Source organism: Anser anser, assembly GCF_964211835.1.
Source record: "Anser anser genome assembly, chromosome: 7".
NCBI classification, from domain to species: Eukaryota; Metazoa; Chordata; class Aves; order Anseriformes; family Anatidae; genus Anser; species Anser anser.
Window position 1 is genome coordinate 18,101,744 of NC_139727.1, and position 12,893 is coordinate 18,114,636.

At 39.2% G+C, this 12,893-nt stretch overlaps 1 protein-coding gene across 1 annotated transcript in view; it reads left to right on the forward strand.

The window, feature by feature from the left end:
- The window catches only part of LOC310902572 (uncharacterized protein), an 881,556-nt gene that overhangs the window by 541,296 nt on the left and 327,367 nt on the right, over positions 1 to 12,893 (forward strand). Inside the window, exons 4-7 of the mRNA XM_083844327.1 lie at positions 1,803 to 1,886; positions 2,585 to 2,729; positions 3,683 to 3,768; positions 5,561 to 6,479. Coding sequence (XP_083700453.1) covers positions 1,803 to 1,886; positions 2,585 to 2,729; positions 3,683 to 3,712 — 259 coding nt within the window. The 3' untranslated portion in view covers positions 3,713 to 3,768; positions 5,561 to 6,479. Of the gene's footprint in view, positions 1 to 1,802; positions 1,887 to 2,584; positions 2,730 to 3,682; positions 3,769 to 5,560 lie in introns of the transcript that reaches the window.

Here is a 12,893-nt window from a genome sequence, read left to right on the forward strand (position 1 = left end):
GAATTTTAACAAGAACTTGAAGCCTTATTGTCTTGAAACTAATATTGTCCATCATCTGCAATTCAGTTACCTTTACTTAGCATAAATTCGGTAACAGAATATGTCAAGCCATGGGAGCAATTGCTACTGAATAATAAAAGAGAATAAGTGCCCTCCAGCAATACACATGCATTTTAGGTTTACGGTGAAGACTCTTGGTCAGCCCTACTGGTGTCAGGAGCAATTAGGTTATTAAGAAACAATTATTTTGGGAGAGACAAAGTGCAGTTGCCAGAGTTGCAATTCCAGCACCGTACATCACAAGGGCTGCTTGTGCTTGTCAGAAGCCTCAAGGCTCTTGGTAGTCCCTATGCTATAGTCACTATGACTGGAAGGTACGGTCTGGTCTTTGGAGATACCATTCCTTTAGAGGATCACCACATCTCCATGCACTCTTCATCGTAGAGCAGACTCTGATAAAACATGCTAAACCAAGACAAAATCCGCATCTGTTAAAACTAGTGATGCTTTCAGTACCTGAAAACATCAAAATTCAGTCAGAGAAAAAGGAGGTACAGCTTCTGGGCATCACGATGGGAAACTTCTGTTGTTGTGTTTATCCTTGTTTGAGTGTTTGTTTTTCATCAGCACTTGAAAGAAGAAATTGATTTACAAAACAGAATTTCAGATGAGGTAATTAAACGAACAAACAAAAAGCTAAATTGAGGATAAACAGAAGCAGTGGCTCCTTTAAAGCACCAGTATGATGAACACGAAAATAAGAGAATACAATAAAAAATGTAGCAACTTCAGTACTCATCTGAGAAATGTTTGATCCATTTTAGGATCAAAGAATATTTAAGGGGGCTCCATTAAAGCTAAAATACATTGACCTGTTTCTGTGGGAGTATTATACTGATGCTAAAGGAGTGAACAGTAATTCTAATAGTGATGCTTGTAAGTTAAACTTAATTTCATCTTGTTGAAGTATGTCTTGCTGTAATGGTATGTTTATGTAATATATATGCCACAAACAGAAGTGATTGCCTTCAGATTAATTCAGGTCAACATCCTGTGTTTTAATGGAAATGAAGCAATTCTGTAAGAAAAAGATACTCTGGAAAGAGAATCTTCCGTGACATTTATTTTCCTTCAGGAAATCCATCTAGAAAAACTATAGGTAGCTGGGAAATTGAGCTAAATAAACGTTTAGTCTTTTTAAAGATTAATATTTATAAGGATTTTAAGTATGTTTTACATCTTGTTAGCAGTGATTAGAACTAGTTTATAAAAACCTAAAGTTATTTGAAGTGTCAACAAATATGCAGATGATTCAAATACAACGTATTTCTTCTTGGAGGTACAGTCCTGTTAACTTGCTTATGAACATTTACATGAGCCTGTGAACACTGGCATGCACCCACAAAAATGGCCTGCCCTATTGAGCTTCATATTCTATAAAGACCAGGTACTAAATGGTTTCTTTTTCAGTACGCATTTCCAGGCCAAGAAAAAAAAATCTCTGCTATCCTGTTTGCTTAAATCTATATATATATATTTAAAAAGATTCTTATTCTGGGCCAGATTAAATTTGTTCTTCAGGAAATCCACAAGGGAAAGGTAACGTCACTTTGTTCATTCAGTCTCTCTGCTGGCTCTCAAGCATGGTATAACCTCCTCGAACTTTTCTCCAAGGACTGTGCACATAGATGTCCATCTTAAAGACCCATTTCTGTCATGCTGTCTACAGTGAATTGAATTAACTTACATCCTGCCTCTGTTCTCCTTCCCTTAACTGATATCTCATTCTCTGTTGCTTTCAGATTTTTAAGCATCTTGAAACAGGGATTGTCCTTGAGACTTCTGGAAGGCATGTGGGACGAAGGGTGTGCAGAGGAATTAAATGAGTGAGTTTATGTTTGACCAATTCCTAAACAGGTGTCAAGGATCTAATAAAGTGAGGCGCTCTGCTCAGTGTGTCAGATCATTGTCTCGCTGTCTCGAGGCACGTGGTGTCTGTTCCTTCCCTTCCACCATGGCATGGTTTATCACAAACGCAGAAGAAAATTGCAGTAAGCACTCCAGGGCTGCTTGTTGTGCTTTGTGTGCACTGTGGATGAATCACAAATGTTCCTTCTGTTGTGTTTGTAAGAACAGAGCAGGGAATTGTGATCCCAATAGAAGCAAGGTCTGCTCTCCAGAAAGACAGCAGTGCTGCCGTGCAGTCCCTACTGACTGACCCCCCGGGGTGAGGCCAAAGGAGCTCTCCTTGCGTGCTCTGTGCTGTGGGGTGTGTGCAGGTTGGGACTGCTGGTCTGCTTTCTTTTTTCAAAGGATACACCTAGCTTTGGTTGCTGGCTTGTGTAGTTTAGCATGTATGTAGAACTGGCTGCTAAAGCTCTGATCCTTTTCCTAGTCTGCACTTAGGTTTGAAAGTGGTGACTAGCAGCAGGGCTGTAGGTGTAGAGTGTTTTACCTTAACTCTTCTACTCAACGCTTTTAGATCTACTTCATATTTAAATTGATATTTTATAAAACAGAAAGGTCTGAGCAAAGCAGTTGTGTTACTACTTGTAATTCTTTTTTGCTAACTTCACTTTCACAGGCTCTTGCTTCAGCTGGATAGAAATAAAAAATTTATCCCAGTGAGATCTTCTAATCAGTGGGACGTGGTGCCAAAAGAGAGATGGTACAGCCTTCATCCTCGAGAGTTCTCTAAGACCAGAGTGGACAAAGCCCTCAGTAACAAGGTTTAATCTCATGTAGCTGATATTGCCATGAGCAGGAGGGTGGACTGGAAACCTGAGGTCCCTTCTGACCTGAATTTTTTCTGATTGATCTGAATTTTTTTCTGACCTATGTGCATATGACTCTTACTGAAATTATCAGCTGAGAGGACTTTTTTTCCTCCCTCTGATGATAGAAATGAAAGAACCCCGCCACTCCCCAACCTATACTGTAAGAAATCTGCTCTGGTTACCAAATTCACACATAATGTCTTCAGTGCAAGACAAATTTCAGTATATGCAAGATTAAGAGAGGCATTTTGGATTAAATTATTGTTAAGTGCTTATGAAAAGAAAACATAAGTCCGGAGGGGCTTACCTGTCCCCCACAAGCCTCGTTTCGTGACAGGTTAAACCCACCTGTCCTTTGACAGCAGTGTGCTTGAACTTCTTTCACCTTTCCACTGTATTTCGCAGCTGTATTTCTTTGCAGCTGGCATTTCATGGTGCTAAATGAGTTCTTTTAGTCTTTTTTTCATGTTGTCTTGGGGGACAGACTCCAGTTGCCCTCCTGCTTCCCCTGTGTCTGGTCCTGATGGAGATCTGGGAAGCAGCTTTGTAGCTATATTCTACAGAAGGTCTTAGCACTGTGTTTTCTTATTGTTTCCAGGTGCTAAGCTCCCAGCATATTTCATAAGAGTTCCTGGGATTAGTCAATAAATTCCTGAATTTTCCATTTTTTGTTACTCTCTCTTTCCTCCTGGCTAGTTCCTTACATGTCTTCCAGATTTACTGATGACCTTATCTGCTTTAGCTATTTTTTTCACCACGGCGTTCTTCTGAATGCTTCATGGAAGTCCAGCTTTGTTCAAGCAAAGATTTGCCTTACCACAGTCAGCTGCCTGCTCAGTTTGGTCTATCATGCTGCATCTCACAGCTCTGTTTACCTCCATGTTTTCAATTATGCTTTCCTGCAGATTGTGTTCCAGAGCCTTGAGTATCATTGAGATAAAACTAATGGATCTGTTGTTGCGTGGCTCGCGTTTTGCCCTTTTTCAGAAGTGTGAGTATGATTTCAGGTCCTTTTTGGTCAGGTAGTGCCTCACCTCCATTTGACAGAGGCCTGTCCTATTTCACTTGCACTTATCTCTGTTCGCTTTCATATATTCTGGAATGGAGACTATCTTGTCCTTACAGTGTAAGCACATTAAATCCTTTGATCTGTCTTTCTTTTTGACAGTGGCAACCTCCATTTCAGTCCTTTATTCTCATTAGACAGTGTGGTTTTTCCTTAGACTTTTTTTTTTCCTTACTGAAAACCAAATAAATATATTAATTCTAAATAATAATAATAATAATGACAACAACATTTTCAAATCCATCCTCATAGCATCTTAACATATTTTCTCCTTTTTAATGTTCCTTGTTTTAGGACCGAAGGCACTTGTTACTATATAAAAGACTGATTTAGGACAGTTCTCAACTTATACTTTTATTTGTAAGATGTAGCTGTGTTGTGCTGCCCATTTTTCTTCTAGTCTGTTTCTAATATCACTTTGGGGATGATTATCATCCAGATAGGGCTGGAGGCCTTCTGAAGTTCTTCCTTTCCTTTAGAAAAATGTTTTTGATGGTTTGGAATTTCTGTGCTATAGAAATACCAGTCTGGTTTTTTTAAGTCTCAAGGACTTTTGGTTCATTTCATGTACTAGTTCTCTTAGCTTTTCAGTTTATTTTTTGAAAATTTAATACCTTTGTTTACAGTATAGTTTTGTTTATCTTCTACTGATCATGAACAGAAGCAATTTGTGATCTCATCAGATATTTTCCGTGGTGGGTAGTGACAGTAATTACTAAAAATTTAGCTAAGTTAATATTGATGATTATTGGCTTAATATAGATTTCAATCTGTCTGTATGTTGTAGGTAATTATTTTGCATAGTATTTCGTGTGTGTTTATTTTGTATAATATATACTTCATTGTATCAAAGTCTGTGAATTATTGAAGGAAATAACGAGGCCCTACCATTAACCCAGGAAATAACCAGACCCTACTGTTACTAGTGACATGTTTCTCCAGTGTAACAAAGGAAGCTGCTGGTCCTGTAACAGTGCAAGAGTCCATTGCAGGTTTGCAATAACACCTTATAAGAGCAATAGTTGCTTCTGCCCTGGAGCAATATGTCTGCAATATGCTGTATTACCCAGTTGGTAAAACAACAGGCACTCAGGAGTAGCACAGCAGCAGGGCACTGATCTCTTACTGATCTCTTGCTGCTTTAGTCTCTTGTTTCGCAACGTGTCTCTTCAGTAACATTGGAGATCTCTGTCTGAACCATGAGATTTATAGTGGTCTTCCAGGAGAGCTTCTCTTCCCAGCCAGTGTTGCTCTGTTTTCTTATTTGTTTCTTCACAATTTGCCCAGTGATATACCTAAAAATCTACACCCCACTGGCACCTTTACTGGTACTCTTTCCTGCAAAATACATGTGTTTCTGCTCTTACATCCCCATCACGATAGCTGTTATCTTTCTGTTACCTATTTTCATATCCTATATGTTCTTTTCCGTTCCTCTGTTCTGTTCTTGACATGCACTATGTTGGTTTACAAAAATTAGTTTCCTCCAGCCTCACCCGATGCATTAACATGAATACAGACCCTGGAGTAATCTCCTTGTCCTTCCCCCTTTTACTTTGATCTGTGTTAATGCTTTCTCCCTCTTTTCCCTTGTCTTTGGGAGTTCATATTCTGTATATTCTTGCATTGCCAAAGTTTCTTCTTCCTATAAAAAGAATTCTAAAAAAATCACCCACGTCATTCATAGTTTTAAAGCTCTTCTTTCCGACTCTGCCAGCTTTGCTTTCAGAGGGGTGAGAGACTGTCTGTCGTGCCAGCCAGAGCCCTCTTTCCTGCCTGGGCACCATGGAAGGTTCTTGGCAGAAACAACCGTGAAGCTACCTTTTGGTTGGCCGTATTTGTTCCTCTTCATAGGACCACTGAAGATTCCCTGAATCCTTTTTTCTGACGATTGGTTCGTATTTTCCCTCCACTTTTTCTTGGTCAAAAGGTGTTTCTCTTTTGTCTGCTGTCTTCCATGTTCCTTTATTTTATCTTGAATTCATCTTTTGCCTCCAGCTGCATCCAAACTCCTCTGATCCTTTCTTCTGTGAGCACTGTCAGGCCACATTTCACACAGTAATATATAACCACATCTCTTGAACTTTTATAAAAGAATAATATTGAAGGGATGGTATTTAAAAAATACTTAATATTAGTCTTCATGTAGTTATTTGAAAGCGTTACGCCTACATTTCTTTGTATCACCTTATAAAATCCAGCATTTTTGAGCGTGGCAAAGGAATGAGAAGGTGGAGAATAGTTGATTAAAAAAGAAGTAAACCTCCATGGTAACTACTTGTAGATATTTTTCAGCTATTTGTAACTGCGTCTATTTTATAGTTGGAAAGATCATACTTCCACAAAGTAATAAAGTAGGGTTTTACAGGATACGTATTTCAGTACCCTCTGACTTAGTTTACTTCTTATTAGGCTGTGCCATTTCAGGTGATTACTCAGCAAAACATTTCATTTTCAACCTTTGAAGCATGTGCTTAAATACATCACTGGACCAAGTCCTTGAGGGACATGTTTCTATTCTTTACTTAGCTGCAGCCCCACAGCTTAGTGCTGTGGAGCAGATTATGCCTCCGCAACTAGCAACAGAAATGAGATTGCAAGATGCATGCCCTCAAGAAAATTCCTTGTTGACTTCTTTTTAGGTGCCACCTCAGGCTCTGCATCAAATACCAGAAGCCCCAAGTCTTGGCACATGCAGCATTTTCAGGAGAAGAATTGCAAACAGAACAGAAATGTGCTTCTGCCACTGTATGGTTCAGAGTATTCCTGTAAGGTGAAGACGGAGAGGACAAGTTTCTGGTCTCTCAGGCTGCAGCAAGGATGCAGTACACCCAGAAGGGCGTGAGGAGGAAGAGAAGAGTGATGAGAGGTTGTGGACAACTAGCAAAGAAATGAGGAAACAGCCACAGCGGGACTCTGCAGTGCTGTGAGGTGACCTTCTTCAGGTTCACATCTTTAGGTGTCAACAGTCTAGATTTAAAGATGAGCCTTTGGAGCTGCAGCTGACATAAACCACTTGAAAGTCTGGCCCAAAATGTTTGCATTTACAACAAAGCATTAAAATTAATATTGATTTAAAGAACTAATTCAAATACCAGAAATCCTTAATGATATCATTTCCTTTCCTCGGATTACAATAGCTAATGTATGTTTCTCATTAAAAAAGCACTGTGTATGCAGGTATAGTGCATAGGACAGAAATGAAAATGGAGATGGAGCTTTCAGGGTTCAGGAAATTATCCTACAGTTAGTGGCACAGTACTTTCTCTTCTTCCTTATTCTGTATTCTGTCTGTGCTGATCATTTGCCTGTGATTGTGTTGCCTCCAGTTTGAGATAACAGAGGAACACATGGTAGATCAGATGGAGAGTTTGCTCAAGAATTTAGCATGCGAGGATAACTGTGCTGCATCTTGTTTTCCCCACTGAGAGCTTACTGTGATATTCCATCTTCAGTTCGTATTAAAGCACCACGAATGCTCTGCAGCGTAGTGCCTTACACTGTTCCCGTTACTGCAGGCTCATGTCCCTTCCAGTGCTGTACTAAGCAGCATGATGAACATCTGTCACATGTTGGCTCTTTCATCTTCCCCGCAGGAGGACTGTTCGCAAAGGAGCGGTTTGTTTTGGATTTATCTTGATCTGTACCTACACATATCCGTGTGCAGGCAGACAGGAGCACACATGCCTCACTGAGCATTTGTTAAAGGACACGGAATCAAATCAAACGTCCCCCCTACTTAGGCTGGAAGGTAGTGATGTTGGATATGTTTTGTACTTTCTGTGGGAGCTCACTGTGCAGTGTTACATTACTGTGCAAGAAAGCTATGTCAATGAGCAGAAATGAAACAAAAATCTTTATGCCCTGTCTGCTGTGGGAGAGACGGTAGTCAGGCTCACTGCTTTAACCTCGCAATTCTGTATTTTATTTTGGTGTCAATTTCATCACTTTTTGATCAGTGCTGAGAATATTAAAAGGAGAGTAAGAGTGACTGTTCAGTGAAATTATAGAACATTGAAAAGGTCACAGGAATACTGTTTACTGTTATCTTTCAGAGAACATGGGACTATAAAATTGCAATGCCTCATTCTTGTGACAAAGATTGTAACAAGGACAGAAAGACCTGCATAAATTTAGTCTTTTGACAGTGACAATGAGAGTAGGAAATAGTACAATTTAATCCATTCTTGTTACAGCTTTTAGATTGTAATCAGCTGGTTAAGAGCCATGAAGTTTTAGATGACTTTTAGTTTCCTTCAAGTGAACTGACAGTTGTTTTATGACTATTTCAAGGCAACTTTCAAGTGCGAAAGTATAATATTTTATTTATTTTACTGTGGTCAAAAGTCTGGTGAATTTATTACGTTGAAACTGAAGGATGTCTGAACTTGTCCTGATCAGTTATTTACTCTTAGCTCACAGAAGGAGCATTTCCCATACTTCATTTCTTATACTAACTGAAGCGATGATGCAGCATGATTATTTCAAGAGCCATCAGGCTCTGGCTATCTATTTTTATGGCCTCGAGTACAGCCATCTCTGGGTTCTTCATATGCTATGCCAGCAGAGCTTTTGGTTATTGTTATGGATGAGCATTAGACTGCAGAATGTGAAATAAAAGCACAGCTCGGAGGGCATTTGGGGAAATGTTATCTGCTGTCCTCGATGCTCTTCCTAAGGCATGGAGAACATGGACATTTGCTGTAACTCAGCAAGGCTGCTTAAGTTTGTATAGGATCCACCTTCTTCCACCTACGTTAATTGTCTTAAATATATTCTCTGTTTGGATTCCTTCTGTGGCTGATGAAGGCAAAGAGGCACCTCCTAATGGGCACTGCAGGTATCTGGTGCGTAGCCCATGTGATTATTCAGGAATCTCACACTGTAGATGCTAGTCTTTTAGATGGCTACATTTAGGTGAGAGGAGCATCAATACAGAGGATGCAATTCACGTCCTACTTTGTAACTTAGTAAGAACTTGGATTGGACATTACATGTTATAAATTCTGTGTTCAGTTCAAACTAAATTCATTCTGTCTGGTACCTTTGGGAATGAATTGGAGTGCCCCCCTTTTTAGTAAATTTCATTGTCCATGATGGAAAAAACATCCTGCTATTGTAATCCTCTATCTGTGAGTCCTAAACTCTCTATAATTTTTGTTTGATATATCACAACAGACTGTAGACTGTTTTTTCAGTACTAGAAATAGCATAGTAGGAGTCAGAAGTCTGAGTCTTAGACAAAGATTCTGTTTTAAAACCACTGAATTAAATACTGCTATTTATCCTACAGAGCATCAGATCATTATGAAGTAACAATCAGGTACAGAGAGGCAGACTGGAGTGTGTAATGAGAAACCTGGTCAGTGTAACAGGCAATAGTCAAACTGCTTAACTGTTATCCTGTGAGATTTTTGTGTTGTGAATGCTGAATAACAGGTGGGTTTAGGAACAGTCATGGAGGAGGAGGAGGAGAAGAAGAAGACCTTGGCTTTGTCAGAGCTCACTCATGTGGAGCTCTTCTGCCCAACAGAGCACTAAGGGAAGTCAAAGTCTTTGCTTCAAGATGTGACAAGTGGGTGATGGAGGAATTGTAAGCCAGCTGGTGGCAACAACTGGCCTTCTGATGCTGACTAAGGGATGAGAGAACTTCAGCTGTGTGCATATGTAGCAATTATTATTTTTTTTGGCTTTCAGTTTGTCTCCCCTCATTCATTCCACTTATTAAATTTAAACTTTCAACATCTTTTTGGAACTAGAAATTTTAAATTAAGGATAGCTTTTTTCCTGCTGCTTTATTTTCTTAAACTACGTCTAATTCTCAGTTGTTTTGTAAGGGTATTCACATATCTAATACACTCTCATTCATTAAGACCATCAAGCTTTGAATTAAGATTTAAAATACAGTTGTTTTGGAAAGGGATAGTGAAATACTCCAAATTTCTTATCTAAATCCTGTTTTTCAGACTAGGTAGCAGATAGTATGTATTTGATCAGCATGCACAGAACTTACAAAACTGATTGATCTTTTAAAATTAGCTCAACATATCTTTAGTATAATTCAGTATTTGCTTTAAAAATGAAAGTCTAATAGCTGGCGATATAATAAAAAGGACTATACCATCTGCTAGCTGTATATAATTATATTAAAAACATCAGTCTGTACTTGATTCAACAATTTTCAAGAGCTTGTTAACCTTTCAAATTAGATTTGTACTATCAATTATACTTAACAAGGAACTTTTTATCCATGGCTTTTATATTTCCTTAATTAGTTTCATAACTCATTTTAGGTATTTTTTTTTTAATACACTAATGTCACTGCCATACAACCCCAGCAGGATTTTCACATCTTGTTTCGACTTCCCACTTCTCTTTCCCCACTCACCCCACTGTTACACTTTGGTAATGATGAATGCTATCACCTCCATCTCCACTCCAATCAGCCCACGCTCGCTGTGTGGCTCACTTGAAATAGTCATATTAAATATGTAAAGGGCCCGACTTTTTGTCTCTGAGAGTACTGGTGTGAATGGGCTCTGCAGTCACCCAGGTTCAGACTGTCATCTTTAAAGAATGGATTACAGATATTACATAATTACCTCTAGCACTATCCATGCAGTTTTAAAAAAGATGTGAGAAAGGCTTTTTTTTTGCCTCTGAAACTTTCAGAGAATTCTCCTCGGTGAGTTGTTCTCACCTTGATCCTTTCGAGGCAAGACTTAAGCACGTAGTATGTGTAGTAACAGTTTCAGCGCTACCTTCAGACGGTGCGATGCACCCGTGATGGATAGCTCCATCTCACCAGCACTCAAAGCAAGTCAGAGATGTAATGGCATTGCTGTCCAGAGGTCCTTTTCCACAAATAATACCTGAAGTAGTCATTGAGATGAAAAGAGATTCTGCAGCCCGGGTATCAGCATCTTACTAACACCGTCAGTTATGCACATGGGAAGGATCCTACAGTTGCTGTATGAATGGTGAATGCTGTGTGCTCACTGCAGTCAGTTAATCCTCTTCTGTTTAATTCTACCTTACCTCCCCCCCAACAAAGCATTGTTGAGAATATTCAATATTGAGAATAAATCTCAATAGAGTTTATGATTTTTAGGAGTAAGGTAGAAGAAGCTCCACTGTTCAGGAAAACCAGAAAAAATGACATAGCATTAGAAAATATTTTAAAAATCAAAATGACAGTCTCAAAAGCAGAAAGCTTAAACAATAGGAAAACAAAACAATAAAACCTAAACAACAAAACCTAAACAATAGGAAAGCCTAAACCTAAAACCTAATCAAAACCTAAATCTGCTGTAGTTAATCTGGATCCAAATATTTGGATATTACAGTTTTTTCATATCAGTAAAATTCTAATCACTCACCAGAAACTGCTTTCACACAGTCTCATTTTCCATACATTTTTTTATGCTTTATTTTTACTTTTAACATTATATTTTTTATGACTGTTTCCAAAATATGTTTCAGAAAGCATACATTACATGTTAGAGTACTATATTGCAACCAGCAATAACGTTCGTAGCTTAGGAGTCCTGTTTCTTTCCATCTTTTCTTGCCTGTCACATTTTCTAGGCTTTGGTTACTTTACATCTTTCTCGAAGGCTCCAGCAGAGATCTCCTTGCTGAGTGGAACAGAACATAATTACACGTGTACAGCAGTCTGTGCTCCTGTTTGTGTATATCAGTACGGGGCTTTTCTGCTTCAGTAGGGCACTGCTGAATCTTGCTCGTTTCGCGACCTGCATTAGTTCTTGAGAACAGCACCCTGACTAATTATTCCTCAGCCTGAGCTGGTGAAGTCAGGAACAGCTGCCTATCCACTGAGCTCTGTAATTCTGCTTTCCTGCTGTCTGTTTGCTAAAAGTTGTCATCCAGCTTCCTAACCTCCAAGTTAATAAGTACTGAATAGTGCTGGCCATGGAACGGACCTGCAGAGCTCTGCTGGAGTCACCTGTCCACTTTTAAAGGGAACCCTTGATAATGAACTCCCGTGTGCACGTGTTCATGCAACTTTCCATTTTTAGAGTGATTATTGGTTTTGTGCGTGCCTGTTTTCAGCCTCCTGGCATCCTGGCACTCCATCCATCTCCCAGGAGTTCTCTAAGAAGACCACATACTTTTGTCATTGGTTTTTATTGTGCTCAGCTCTCTCCAATATTTGACAATTTTAACAAAAACAACAAAAAAGGTGAAAAAATAAAGGGGGTGGGGGTGGGGTTTAAACACTTGGCCTTCCAAATGCTGTCACCTTCAAACTATTAAAAGGCAGGCGATCCTGCCTGGGACTGTGGCAATTCTGTGCAGTGCCCTACAGATTGTAATGCCCTACAGAGATAGGGAGCTTTTATGCCCACCAGCAATTCAGGCTAGCTGGGAAACGTGTAGCAGAGCGATTCCTGTCATTCCTATTCTCCATTTTCCTCCTGCCTACCAGTTCATGCAGGGTAATATTGGGAAAGTAGTCCCTCATGTGTCCTTCTGCAGCTCCACCTGAACAACTTAGTTGGTGGCTGCATGATTAAATAAAAGTTAGGAGAACGTGTTCAAAGAGGCAGAGAGAACATTCTGTGAGATTTTAAAGGTTTACATTGAAGGGGAGGAAAGAAAAAAAGAAATAAACTGTTAATTTTTCAGTGCAAGTCGTTTCTACCTGTACTCTTATTATTTACCCTGCTGAATGTCTTGAGGTTCTGTGGGTTATTTATTTTTTTAGAAAAAAAAAAAAACACGCAATTAAGTGAAGATGGAATAATAAGAAGTGTATTCAGTAATCTTTGTTTCACAGCACCGTACCTTAAAAAACTGCATCAGTTCTGTATATATCAATAGGCTCCAGTACATTTTAAGTGGTTTTAAGTTCTGTGCCTCATGTATAGTCTGCAGGCCACTGCAGTAAGGCAGTAATTTGTAAGAGAGCTCATCCTCAGCTATTTCCAGATATGAAACACAAGGCAAGGCACTGCATTTGCAAAGTTGGCTGCTGCCATGATATGCAAAAATAAATAGTTTGCTGAAACCTTGAAATGTTGTCTCAG